Genomic DNA, 15,025 nt, shown 5'->3' on the forward strand with positions numbered 1-15,025 from the left:
GAAGTCCGGAATTGTGATGCCACCAGCTTTGCTTTTCTTTTTCAACATTCCTCTGGCTATGCGGGGTCTTTTCTGGTTCCATACAAATTTTAGGACTATTTGTTCCATTTCTTTGAAAAAAAGTTGATGGTATTTTGATAGGGATTGGTTTTGACAGATGTATACACCTATGAAGCATTACTACACTAAAAATACAGAACATTTCTTTTGTTTCCCAAATTTCCTCATGTTCCTTTGTAGTCACGCCTCTCTCACTCTGTACTCCATGTCCACCGATCCCTTCTCACTATAAATTTGTCTTCCTTTTTAGAGTTTCGTGAATATGGAATCATGTGATTTCTTTTGTATTGTATACCATGTAAGAACCACAACAGTGCAGTGTTGATCTTTGATATCATGACTCAACAAGGGTAAACCACTAAGAATAATGACATGCTATTCTTATCTAAAATTAGCCTCAGATTTACACTTAACAAAATTTCTTATCTTCTGTGCTTTATATTTTTAAAGTGGAACTTGTATAAATTTAGGAGTGAAAATTAGGAGTTATTGAGAAAATAATATTATTTCTTTTTTTTTTTTTTTTAAAGATTTTATTTATTTATCAGAGAGAGAGAGAGACAGAGGCAGGCAGAGGGAGAAGCAGGCTTCCTGCTCAGCAAGGAGCCTGATGCGGGACTTGATCCCAGGACCCTGGGATCATGACCCGAGCCGAAGGCAGTCGCTTAACCGACCGAGCCACCCAGGTGTCCCGAGAAAATAATATTATTTCTAACATACTTATAAACATCAGATGGTCCTGGCATGTAGAAATGCATGTACTTTAGCACCATATATCTTTTTTTCCCCCATAAAAATAGCTCATCTATTTAAATAGTGTTTTTGCCAATAATTTCTCCTTAAGCTTATAGCTTTTCCTACAAGATATATGTACTGTTGGGTTTTTTTCTATTTCAGTAGAAAATGCCATTTGAATTTTGTTTTTTCACATTTTTATTTAGATGTATGTACTGTTATCAAAGAACTTAATGGATACAACTGCATTTCCAGCTGCAAGTTTTTCTTTAGACGGTAACATAAAGTAAAAAATATATAAATCAGCATAAAACAGTGAAGTTTCCAGAAAATTGATTTTGAATCTACTCTTTTTCTAAGCCTCTTGTAACTCATATTTTGAGAACACTATTTTGAAGTATTCAAATTTTGCTTTTTCATCAGTATTGTCCAATGACAGTTGTCAACTATAGTTTGAATTTTACTCTAGCACCGAATTTATTTTATAATTTTGGTGTTTTGTGTATTTTTTCAATATGGCAAAAATTTAAAACATTTTTCCCCCATTAATGGGGCACCATCACTAACACCTATAGCTTATACAAGTTATAAATCAAAATAGTCTTTGCCTTTCAATTTATACTTTCTAATGGGAAAATTACCATCTTACGGTTTTAATAGACAATATACATAAACAAGTGACAAAGTACCATAAGGATTGCAGATACATACAGGAAGGAATTTTAAGATGATCAGGTAAGAAGCAGATAAACCTTTTTGAATATGTAAATTCAGTTATTGTTTGAAGGAAAGAAATTTGCTTATAACAAATGGCAGGAGAGAGATTAATTCAAAAAGGAAGAATAGTATCAACTTTTAAATAGAGGATTCCATTGGTTCACTTGAGTTTGGACCTGTTCTTGAGGTTATTTAGAAGAGCAAAAATGAGTAACTCCTTAACTCCATTGTACTTGGTTCTTAAAAGACAGTTGCACTCAAAGTAATAATATCTTAAACTAATCACAAAATTATTAAAAATGGAACTTTTTTTTCTTACATCCTCATGACTTATTTATTTTATAACTGGAAATTTGTATCTTTTGACCCCATTCGCCCATTTCTCCCACACCCCACCCCATATTTCTAGCGACCACCAATCTGCTCTCTGTATTGACGAGCTTGTTTTTTTGTTTTTGTTTTAGATTCCATGGAACTTTGTCTTTTGAATTAATGAATTAATGTGCTATTAATTTTTTCCTAGTTAGTTGGTACTGCCTTTTCATAGGAAGTAGTAGTTCATATTTTTTTCTTTTAGTTGTCACACAAAATGTTTGTGGAGGTGAATTTAATCTATAATTATGATACTGTCTTGAGGGGCACCTGGGTGGCTCAGTCGGTTAAGCCTCTGCGTTAGGCTCAGGTCATGATCCCAGGGTCCTGGGATCGAGGCCCGCATCGGGCTCCTTGTACTGTCTCTCTCTCAAATAAATAAAATCTTTACAAAAAAAAAAGATATTTTCTTGATATTAGGACCAATCTTCAAAATAACTTGGTTCATTGATTTCTGTAACTGAACTTAGTTTGACAACTTGAATTGGCATTAGTTGTGTTTTAAATTACTAGTTTTTTTTAAATTACTGTTTTAAAATTTTAAATATAAGAAGAATATAATAAATAGAAGTCATGTTAACTTAGTTCTAGAATCTTATTAGGCAAATTGATGACTTTATCTTTTAGACTAAGCAGAGGTTTACCTTGATCTTTAAAACTATGTATTTGAACAAATGATAACTGATTTCTTCTCTATGTTTATTATTTTAGTTTGACCATAAAATGTTCACTAATTATTAATTTCAAGTTCAGCTGGAAGGCATATATTTTTAATTGTGCTTTCTAAAAATAATTTTTGAATTCTCTGTATTCGGACAAAATGAAATGTATGTATTTATTGGAGATTTACCTTTCCCTCCCTTCTTCCTCTTTCTTTCTCTTTCTCTCTTTTTTTTAAAGATCCATTCATACTTTTAGAGGATGTCCATAAGAAGTGGGCAAAAAAATAGATAATAATCGCAGTGATTTTGAGTCATCACAAATGCCAGTATCATTGTAAAATCATATGACTGATTACTAATTCATTGAGAACTCTGAGCTTGAATACTTAAGCATTTCTGGTTCTGTTGACTAGATCTTTGATGCAGACCTCAGGAAGTTCTTAGTTCCTGATTTGCTGTTTGGTAATGAAAAAGTATTATTCTTTTAAATAATTAAATCTTTTAGATGTTGGTTGACCTAATTACTAAATGATAACTAAAAATTCTTAGAATCAAGATTTAACATATTTTTTGTGTATGCATTTTGACCAAGTTAGCAGAGGGGTTTTCATTATGTATACTGGGCACTTGTCAACCTTAACTGGTTTTGGCTTTTAGAACCCAAATCATAAATTATTTTGAAAATACTTTGCTTGAAGGATAAATACCATTATTTTGAATACTGTAAAAACAAAGAATGGACTATTACGGAAAAAAACTGAATTTGCCCATTCTATTTTTGTTTAATAACTTTATTTAAAAAATAGTAAGCTTTCAAGGGTATTCTAGAACGTGGAATTTTTTTATAACTGGAGACTGTGTTTTTTGTTCAACGTTGTAACCACCATTTAACATAGTGTATTCTTAGCAGACAGGGTTTGATACATTCTTGTTGTATATGATTTAAAAGTTCTGGGTCCAGGAAGCCTTATAGAGGACATAGGGAACATAATCAGGTCCATACCTTATAGCATCCACCACATTTTATGACATATCTTCTTCCCTTTCTTTGATGCCAGTGCTAGCTCATTAACTTTGTTATTCTGGGTAGCATTTGACATAGAGTATTTTTCCCCCCAGCAAATCCATTGAAAGAATGAAAGATATATACAGTTACATTGTTTAGTCTCTATTATAAGTGTACTACACTTTACTAATCACACATCAGTTTCAGTATCAGCATACCTGGGGAGAGTTGCGAGACTTAAATGTTAGCAAAGACATTAAGTTGGAAGTTTTCTGCAAACAGTTTGAGTTAAATAGGCTTTACCGACAAAATTTGAATCCTTCCTCAAAACTTCAGTGGAGCAGATAGTAAGCTTTAAAACTCTACAAGAAATTGATAGTATGTACACAGAATTTTGTTGAATGTGAAAAACTACAGGTCTTCTTAAAAGCTGAAGGGCAGTAGTTTCTGTATATATACAGTTATCTTTGTATATATACAATTGCCTTTGCAACTCTAGTTAATTCTAGAGTAAATTGAATTTCACAGTATACAGTGATAGAGTTGTAGTAGATGTATTTGGTGCCCCACATAACTTACCCTTGGTCTTCAGCTGTGATGGACAAACACTGTGAGCTCAGAGGCACCCAGCCCTAACAAAGTCACACTTTAAATGAGTGCTGCTTTCTTTTCTGCTTTCCACTGTTCTTCAGCACTGCTGGAGCCCGCTAAGGATGTCCCTTACTCAGTGTCTAAGTGCAAACTAGAAGTACAGGTTCTCAACAACTCTCAGTTAATTGGGGATTGTAGCTGATGCATAAAATGTTCCAGCCTCCTGTTTTTTAGGTGCACAATTCCAGAGGCATTCATATGCTTCTCTCGCTTCTCTCGCCCACAGCAGCAAACTCAATAATGCACCTTTGTATTAGCATTTTTTCCTGCCTTGGCTCATTCTCCCCACTCCCTCACTCCTGTTTCCTAGGATTCGCTCCCAAACAAACTACTTATACCCAGGTCTTTGTCTTATGTTGTATCTTCTGTAGAATCTAAGCTAAAATGCCTTACAGAAAGGAAATCTGTTTAAATATGTTAAACATAGCTTTTCCCATACAGCTTTTGTTTGAATGATTCTTATTACCAACAGATGTAGTAATTTTATGTATTTATTTTACATATTATATAGGACAGTGAAACTTAGAAGTTCAAACAAAAGGCCTTTTAGAATTGAAGATATCTATCTTAATAAAAGATAAAGCACCTTTAAAATGATACTATACCTTGGGCGCCTGGGTGGCTCAGTCAGTTAAGCGACTGCCTTCGGCTCAGGTCATGATCCCAGGGTCCTGGGATCGAGTCCCACATCAGGCTCCCTGCTCTGCGGGAAGCCTGCTTCTCCCTCTCCCACTCCTCCTGCTTGTGTTCCCTCTCTCGCTGTGTCTCTCTCTGTCAAATAAATAAATAAAATCTTTAAAAAATAAAAAATAAAAAAATAATAAAATGATACTATACCTTAATGAACCCTTTGATACCAAGTCTGATGAATAGTCAGGAAGAGTGTTAGGAACACATAGGTTTATTAATGTATCATTAATCAAAATATTTTTTTCAAAGACTTTACTTCCTGTAGTTCTATTTAGAGATTTGGTAAATAACTATATCTAAAAGATGTTGCTAAAACTGAGGAGTTTTTCTTTGAGAATTTAGGAAATACATTTGCCTGGTTGTTTTAGTGGATGGTTTTTGCAGTCCACTCTATAACAAATTGAGAGCTCTGTCACTACACAAATATTACTGGTTAATGAAAATATTGTTGTATAAATACATAACCCCCCAAAAGAGAACCCTTCATCCCTTTTGGATTTACAGTCAGTATTTAGGCCAAGATTGAGACTGTGATATATACTGTGTGTGAGGGCATGTATGTACCTTTATTGCTGTTTCTTAATTTAGTCAGACTAAAGGGCTAATATTCTGATTTTCAACACAGTCCTTGTTGGACTCTCTGCCTACAATAATAAGGTTTTCAAATTTTGAATAAGTAAGTCTTGATAATTTGAACTGTTATAATTCTTTTTCTGTGTTTAAAAAAAAAACAAAACCAAATACACCTCTTAAATGCTAGAATCTAATAGTCTCACCTGGGGAGAGAATTTCTGTTTTATTTTATGTTTTTAAGTTTATTCTGTCACCAAACAATTGCCTACATTTGACATAAGGCAAGAAAACCTAATCTTATGATTTAGGACATTGAGTGAGGCTACCATGATAATTTTTGTTTATCCTTTTGTTTATTCTTTTACCTTTACAATTATGTTAATGTCATTTATTTGGCCATAGCATTCTCATTCCATTCTTTATCAACACACCTTGCTCTTTCAGATTTCATATTAAAAGTGGTGACTGATTTAATGTTTTTAAAAATGTCGTGGCCAGATAATATAGTCAGCTTATAATTTTTATTCAGAACATTTTATAAAGACTTAAAAGTTCGGAGAGGCTTCCAAGGTAATTTCTCTAGCAGTATTTTTGCCCTAGGATTATAATTTTTTGAAGTACAGTATGCCGAGAGCATGTCCAATGAGTAAATAAAAATATTTAGCTTGCTTGCTAATTTATGTTACCATCTCACCTATCAACCCCTTTTTAATATAGGAAACTGTATGTAGAGATCCAAGAAAATAATAGGCAAGAAGCAGGCTTAAGTAACTTTACTCTGTGCTGCAAGGTCATATTGCCCAAGGGTAGCAGGATAATTAATGCTTGAATGCCCAGCCATAATTGTTCTCTATCTGTGTGTTTTTGGTTTATAAACTGATAACTCACACTTATGTCTACTTATGTTTATTAGTTCCATTCAGCTTCACAAATCCATCTGTTTAAAATGGTGAAATTTATTTGATTATCAAATCATCATAGTTAAGGGCGCCTGGGTGGCTCAGATGGTTGAGCGTCTGCCTTCGGCTCAGGTCATGATCCCAGGGCCCTGGGATCGAGTCCCACATCGGGCTCCCGGCTCAGCGGGGAGCCTGCTTCTCCCTCTGACCCTTGCCCCTCTCATGCTGTTTCTCTCTCGCTCGCTCTCTAAAAAATAAAAATCTTTAAAAAAAAAAAAAAATCATCATAGTTAAAATGATGCATCATTTGCATAAAGGAGCTTTTAAAATTTAAGCTTCATGAAATTTGATTTCATGATTTTGCTTTTCTCATTTTTAAGTAATTTTAGGTTATGCAGAAATAAACTTTTAAAAGCCATTTTTAAGTGAAGTTAACTTAATTCATTTTTTTCCCTTGCTTTTAGTGGGAGATTTTGATAAGATCTGGCGAGAACATTGTGAGGATGAGGAAACACTTTGTGAATATGCTGTTGCAATGAAAAATTTGGCAGATAACCATTGGGCAAAAACTTGTGAGGGCGAAGGTCGTATTGAATGGTGTTGTAGGTGAGTGTTTTTATGAACTAACATTTTTGGTTTCTAATGTATTGTTTAAACTCTTAAATCCAAATAATGCTTTGTATAATTCACTGTACCAAAATAGGACTGTTTTAAAACAGATTATGTCTTTTAAATAACTTTTCCCCCTTGCCTCACTTTCCACTAGGTTTATATCATTCATCTCTTTTTAATCAGATGTTTTTCTTGGACATAACTAAATTTTGTTTCAACTTTTTAAAAGTATAGCTTTAAAAATAAATAAAGTATAGCTTTAAATGCATTTAATATATTTAAACACCAATACATTTAAAATATGAGTTTTAACTCTTCATTAAAAAGTTATAGTATAGAAATTTCATTTCATAGTTATCCATATTTGGATTCAAGTAAAAGTGAATACGTTTCTACAGTGTAAAATTTGAAAACATCTTAAAAGTGTTAAAATCCTGAATTTTGGATGTATAACTCAGAGTACTGCAGCACTTAAATTTATTTTGAAGAATGTTTATTTTATCATAGTATAAATTCATAGTACAAATTCTAACATTTAAGATACCAGAAAAATGAAATACTGCTGGTCAGTTCTCTCAAGGTGGTAAAATGAAAAGAATGGATATGTATATTGACTGAATTTAAAAATGAATTCCCAGGGGTGGCTGGGTGGCTCAGTCCCTTAAGCAATGGACTTTTGATTTGGGCTCAGGTCATGACCTCAGGGTTGTGAGAGAGAGTCCTGGGGCTCTGCACTGGGCATGGAGTCTGCTTAGGATTCTCTCTCTCCTTCTGCCTTTGCCCCTCCTCTCTGTCTCTCTCTCATTCTCTCTCTCTCTCTAAAAAAGTAAATAAAAAATTAATAAAAATGAATTCCCAGAAAACAAAGTATTATCTTTCTGTGTGGATAATAAAGTTATAACTTCTGATTTATATTTCATTGTAGTTACTTTATCCACAATTTCTGTTTTAATATCATTTAAAAGTTATGTAATAATGCATATTTCACTCATTCAACAAATAATCCAGAGAAAAAAATGTATTTAATTTAGTTATTTTATTCATTTAATAAATAATTTTTAATGATTGTCTACTGTGTACTAATCACATCATAGGCACTGGGAATACAATAATCAACCAAAATCCTTGCTCTCTTTGAGCTTACATGCTAGTGGGGGTTAGAGGCAAGAAACAATATATAAGTTAAATATATACTAGGTCAGATATAGTAAGTGCCATGAGAAAAATGAAGCAAGGAAAAATAAAACGATTTTAAGTAGGGTAGACAGGATAGGCCTCACTGAAGTAATATGTATAAAAAATGCGAAAAAAAAAAGTGAGAGAAAAGGCCTAAGAAGTCCGAAGGCCTTTAGGTACAGATTATGCTGGGATGTTTCTGAAACAGTAAGGAGACCAGCGTGGCTAGAGCAAAATATGAGGGGAAGAGGAGTGGTAGAGAATAAGATAATGAACAGCTAGATTTTGTAGGGTCTTGTAACCATTGTAAAGACATTGGCTTTTATTCTGTGTGAATGAGTCATTGGGTGTTTTAAGAAAATTAACAGGATTTTATTAACCTTTTATAATGTGTCAGGGATTCTTAAGAATTAATGGCTGTGTTAAGATAGACTATAGGAAGGGAGGGTGTAAGTAAGGAAATCAGTTAGGAAGCTAATGTAATAATCGAGGTATAAAGTTAAAGAGAAACAATTTTTTTAGAGAGTGAGAAAGTGAATGGACAGAACATTAGTATAATAAGATTAATGCTCAAATGAGTATAATGACTCAGGGGGAAGGGGAATGATGGTGTGTATATTGTGGTGATTATAATGATATATAAATATGAGTTGGATGAGGGGGAGTGAAAAGGTGGTATCACCCACCAATGGATTGTGGACCCCAAGAATTGTGGAGTTGGAGAACTAAAGAAAGGAGTCAGAATAGTAGGAAATAGGATGCTTGGAATTAAAATGTTTGGTGTTTTTTTTGTTTGGTTCTAGAGAGAAAATGGTTTTAAATCTGACTTACACAAAAAATACATTTCGTCCCTCAACCTAAGAAATGCAAAATGAGATACACTACTGAACTAAATATTTCCCTTATAACACAGAGTAATAAATGTAATCCAGTCAGGAAATCAGCACCATCACTATTGAAGACCACCATTCTTGGCTTTTAGCAGCACTGCTTTTAAAATTAGTATTCAGATTCACCAAGCAAGCTCTCAGACTTTATTTCTTAAATGGACTTTGATAGGTGGTGTTCTCATAGGAGCTTTTGCTTGTACCTTCTTTGAATAATGAATCTGCCTCACACTTCACTCTCTTTTTTCCTTAGATTTGTAGTTTTTATCAATAGTTATTGTATCTACACGTGTTCTGAAAGAGGTCATTTTTAGGTCAAACCGCTGAAAAGGAACATTCATAAGAATTTAGGTCAGACTGATGAAAAAGAACAGTGGCAAAATATTGTAAACTAATCTTACTATGGGAAGTAATCCACGAGGAGTTTTATAATGTCTTTAAACTTAAAACCAGCTTGAGGGAAAAGGCTTCAAAACAATATTGAATTTTGAAACTTGATTTATCTGTAATTTTAACTTGTGTTATATATAATTCCTTTCTCTGTTGATAATTCTAAGAAAGCAGTGGTAATTTGAAAGCTAAAGTGGGCTTTAAAAAGGGTTTGACAAGTATCTTTCCAGTTAATTATACTTAAAACATTATAGGAATTTGGTATATGAGATAAGCCTTACTGACATTACCATTCTAAGATTTTATTGGCTGTTTAGCTTGAAGAATTCTACATATGATTTCCTTCAAAAAAATAATAAAATTTGATTTATAGTGTGAAATACTAAAAACTAGAAATAAAACACAATACAAAGGTATTTGCTTTTTCTAACTCATTGTACATACAGAGAAACACATTGTTTCCTGAACCATTTGCAAGTAAATTGCAGATAACATGACTTTCATCCCCACACATCTCCTAAGAATAAGGACATTCTTCTGCATAACCACAATATCATCATCACATTAAGATAATTAACAGTAATTTTCTCATTTCCTAAAATTTTTAGTTCAAAAATTCAGATTTTTTTTTTATTGTCCCCAAAATGTCCATATAATTTCTCTTCCTAAATCCCATCAGGGCTCATGCATGGCATTTGGTGGTTACATTTCTTTAGGTTCTTGTTTTTGTTTTCCATAATACTGAGTTTTTAGAGAAATATCAGTTTATTTGTATAATATCCCACATTCTCTGTTTTGTGGTTCTTGGTTTCAAGATGGTTGATAGCACTGTTCAAAATATCTGTATGTCCTTAGGGATTTTTTTTTTTTTTTTTTTGGCTTTTTGTTCTATCAGTTACCAAGAAAGATATTTTCAAGATACCATTTTTCTCAATTTTTGTATAATAATTATTTGGCTTATCTTTTAGAGATTTAACTTTTCTTTTGAAGTTCTATTCAGTTAACCTTTTTCTGAATTAAAAAGAATTATGATAATTATTTTAAAACCCTTGTCTGTTTATTCCAATATATGTTTTATCTAGATCTGCTTCTTTTGGCTGTTTTTTCTTTTGGTTATTATGGATCATTTTCCTGCTTCATTATATGTCTGGTAATTTTTAAAAAATATATATACTAACATTGTGTTTTGAAGAGACTGGCATAAATATTAGTTTTCCCTAGAGAGGGCATGCTTTTTTTTTTTTTTTCCTCTCTCTCTTTGACAGGCTGCTAGGATGAGAGACTGACACTTTGATCCATCAGGGGTTAAGCTGAGTTGAAGCTGGATTACATAGTTTCATTTCATCTCTGGCTTCAAATGCTTTCAGGGTGAGTCCTGTTTTAATGTATATTACAGGCACATTCCTCTAGGAAGACTCTGGGACCTTAGCCTACAGAAGACTGCAAAGAATTTTCTGTGCTTTTTAGTCCCACACCATGCCTCTAGTGCTGCCCCACTGCCTTTTTCATATTCGAAAATCAAGACCTATGGGGGGTGGGGAGGATGCAGGAATAGAACAGGGAGAACAATCTCTGCATTTGGGTTTCTTAAAGATTCCAGTCAGTCACACCATTCTAAGCAACCATTAAAAGCTCAGCTGGTTTCCCTTTAATCAAACAAAATCCCTCTACTATGGAAGACGATCCTTTGCTGCCCATGTACCTTTTCAACAAAGTGCCTGTGATCTCTTCTCATCTAGGCCTTTCTTTATAGTTCCTTTAGATCTTTTGTATCTTCAGCTCTCTTGATTTCTTCTTAGTGCATTGTTTTTTAGATTGTATAGTTCTTTTTCCCCCTAGTAACAGCATAACCAGGGGCTTGTTGTATTTGTATCCTAATCCAAAATTAGCTTTGTGTACTATATTTTGGATTTATTTGATTGTTTTCTCATGGAGCCATTTAACTATTTTTCAATCTCCTTTATTTCTTATAATCTGAAATTTGGATCTAAACTATTGATTCAGGTTATATTATTTTTACCAAGATATCTGTTAGGTAAAACTGCACACTTCTTGTTGTATTACATTAGTAAGTTCTTATCGTCAGGTTATTCTACTAGGAGAGATACTAAATTTTTCCATTTGGTTTAGGTTGATCCTTCCATTGTAACCTTATATTTTCCCTTTGCAATTAGCAAGTAATATGCAGAGTGACATTTTGGCTTGTGGATCAGTCCTGTCTCCTGACAGTCTTTCAGCTAACAGGTTTATTTCTGTTTATTAAATAAACTGTTTCATTTGGGGTTGCAAAATGATTTTTTGAATTCTAACGTTCTATGCATTGTTTGGCTTTCTGTAAATAAAAGCTTTTCTTTATGAAAAGGGAATGACTACATGTTCTCTAGAAAGGCTAGGTAAAAATAAACATACACGGATACCTAATTCTTCCTGTTTAATTAGCAGTTTTCTCAATAAGAAATTGGTGTAATAGTTACAATTGTGATGAGTAAGTTTTTTGGTTTGGGGATTTTTTTATATTTTTGGAATATCACTGTAGCCTCTTACATTGTTATTTATTCAGTCTTTCCATCAGTCTTTTTTTTTTTTTTTTTTGAGGGGGGAAAATGTTCAAATTATTCCATATGTAGCTGGTGGAAGCCCCTTCAAAGCTGGCTTCTGTGTTCTAACATCACCTGTGAGCACTTTCTTACTATCTAGTACAAAATGAGCCTTTACTTCTGCTGTCCAAGACTTAGAATCAAACTATTTCTTCACAGGGCCCTACTTTCTTTTAGTGGAAAGTGGCATTTAGAAATTAAATTAAGATCTGGGTACTAGATTTGCTGCTGAAGGACTTAGTTCTGAATAATATTAATACATTTGCTTTGTCCTACAGTTTACATAAAGTAGTTTGAAAATTACAGTGCCAGTTTTACTTTTAACAATAAACTGGATGAAGTTTAAAATTTCTTTGCAGTTCTTTTGTCTTTAGAACATATCCCACTAAACATCAGGATCCTGTGTTTAAAAGTTACATGAAACAATTCTTTTGTATATGATTGTGTTCACTTTACTTTAATTTTTATGGGTTTTTCCCCCTATTTTAATTTGTGGGAATATAAAACACTTACATGGTTCAAAACTCAAAACTTTATAAAAAGTTGTATTCAGAAAAGGCTCCCATCCTTTTTCTTCATTTGTTTTATCCTGTTTTTTGGGGGGGTTTTTTGTTTTTTGTTTTTTTGTTTTCAAAATTAACCAAATTCACATACACATATATCCACCAGTTCTTTGTATTCAAGTGGGACAAGTTATATACTCCACTTTATACCTTTCTATTTTATTTAATAATATCTTATGGAGATCATTATTTGGTATTGTATTGGTCAGGGTTCTCCAGGGAATTGGCTTCCGTGTTTATGGAGGCTGACAAATCCCAAGATCTGCAGAATGAGTTGACGTGCTGGAGACCCAGGAGAACCAGTGGTGTAGTTCTAGTCCTGAAGCTGGCAGCCTTGAGGCCTAGGAAGAGTGGATGTTTCAGTTTGATCTGAAGGCAGGAAAAATTCAGTGTCCCCGTGCTAAGGCAGTCAGGCAGGAGTCTTTCATACTCTGGGGAGGGTCAGCCTTTTGTTCTATGCAGACCTTAAAGTGATTGGATGAGGCCCACCCCTGTTATGAAGGACCGTCTGCTTTACTCAGTTTACTAATTTAAATGTTAATCTCATTCAGAAACATCCTCACAGAAACACTTAGAATGTTTGACCAGATACCCAGGTACCCCTTAGCCCAGTCAAGTTGACAACATAAATTAACCAATTACAAGTATATAGATAATCTTCCTCATTTTAGTCAGTTATTTACAAGTTTTTCCTGTTACAAATAGTGCTGTAGTGGATAACCTTGTGCATATTCATTTTGAATTTTTGGCATTTTATCTTTGTAGATTCCTGGATGTGGAATTGCAGGGTAAAAGAGTAAATGTATCTGTGATTTTGTTAGATATTGTCAAATCACCTGAGATAGCCTTAGATAAGGTTAAATCATTTTGCAGTTCTAACAGCAAAAAACAAGAATACCTATTTCTTCACAGTCTCACCTACCTTTTAAAGGTTTGCCAGTTTGATAGGTAGGAACTGGTATCTGTGTGGTTTTGTTTTCTCTTGTGAGTAAGGTTAGTCTGTTTTCATATATTTAAAAATTATTTGCCCTTTTTTTGTGAATTATGTGTTTATGTTTTGGATACTTTTTTCCCATTGCTTTTTGGTTCCTTTCTCTTGATTTTTTTCATAGTTTTTTTTTTTTTTTTAAAGATTTTATTTATTTATTTGAGACAGAGAATGAGAGAGACAGAGAGCACATGAGAGGGGGGAGGGTCAGAGGGAGAAGCAGGCTCCCCGCCGAGCAGGGAGCCCGATGCGGGACTCGATCCAGGGACTCCAGGATCATGACCTGAGCCGAAGGCAGTCGCTTAACCAACTGAGCCACCCAGGCACCCTTTTTTCATAGTTTTTTATATGATTTACAGATACATGCCCTTTTTCTTTGACTGTCTGTATCTTTTGCCATACAGGTTTTTGTTTTGCCATGTAGAAGAATTGTTTTTACATAATGAGATATGTACCTCTTTCATTGCTTCCAGAATTCAGTTGTCTTAGAAAAGCTGTCCTGATTCCCAGACTATAAGAATTCCTAATAGCAGTTTACTCATTTACTCAGTAGTTTTCTTCTAGTACTTGGATAATACCATTTTTTACATTTAGATCTCTGACCTGTTTGGAATTCATTCTGGTATTCGTTGGGAAGTATAGATCTAACTTTTTCCCCCAAGTAATTATCCATTTCCCAAACATTATTTATGAAAAAGTCCCCCGTTCCTGCAGTGATTTGGCATGACATAATGCCAAGTTGGCCAACTATATGCTGTAGTTGGTTCTGTTTTAGGACTTCGTTATGTTTCATTGTCTCTATCATTTAATCCATGTTACTCTATAACATCTTCCCCCTACCCCCACCACCTGCTCTTCTTTCTCAGGGTTTTCTTGGTTCTTCCTCTTCTCTCCTTTTTTCTTTTTTTTAATGTATTTTAGAACCAACTGTTCTAACTAAATTTGTAAAAGTTTGTATTTTTATTGGGTTTACATTAAATTTTTTAATAACTGGAGAAAACTGACATCTTTGTAATGTTGAGTAATCATGTCCATGAAAAAGGTATATACCTTTCCATTTGTTCCAGTCTGTTTTTGAGTTGTTCAATAGTATTTTAAGGTTTTCTGAATACTTTTATTGCATTGTGATTGGATGATTTCATCTGTGTTGTTTTTTCTGTGGCTCTTACTGTGTTTTTCTTCATGACATAATACATGTATATGGTAACTTTTATGAATATTCCACGCATGCTTGAAAAGAAGCTTTCTATTAGAGAGCAAAGTTTGTTACGTAGATAAGATAAACTTTATTCTGCTCTTTCAGGCTTCTGTAATCTTGCCTAATACTCATTCACTTGATTGAATCGTGTTTTAAGGTTCCCTACTGTTAGTTGTGTCTCTTTCTCCATGCATCTCATGGAGTTTCTGCTTTGTGAAGATGGCTGCTATGATAAATGGCACATAAATA

General features: G+C 33.6%; 1 protein-coding gene across 1 annotated transcript in view; it reads left to right on the forward strand.

The window, feature by feature from the left end:
- Positions 1–15,025, forward strand: part of SAMTOR (S-adenosylmethionine sensor upstream of mTORC1) — a 91,334-nt gene that overhangs the window by 5,827 nt on the left and 70,482 nt on the right. The window contains exon 2 of the mRNA XM_006729665.2: positions 6,830–6,971. Coding sequence (XP_006729728.1) covers positions 6,830–6,971 — 142 coding nt within the window. The remainder of the gene's footprint in view (positions 1–6,829; positions 6,972–15,025) is intronic.

This window comes from Leptonychotes weddellii, chromosome 12, assembly GCF_054177405.1.
Source record: "Leptonychotes weddellii isolate Sample4059 chromosome 12, ASM5417740v2, whole genome shotgun sequence".
NCBI lineage: Eukaryota > Metazoa > Chordata > Mammalia > Carnivora > Phocidae > Leptonychotes > Leptonychotes weddellii.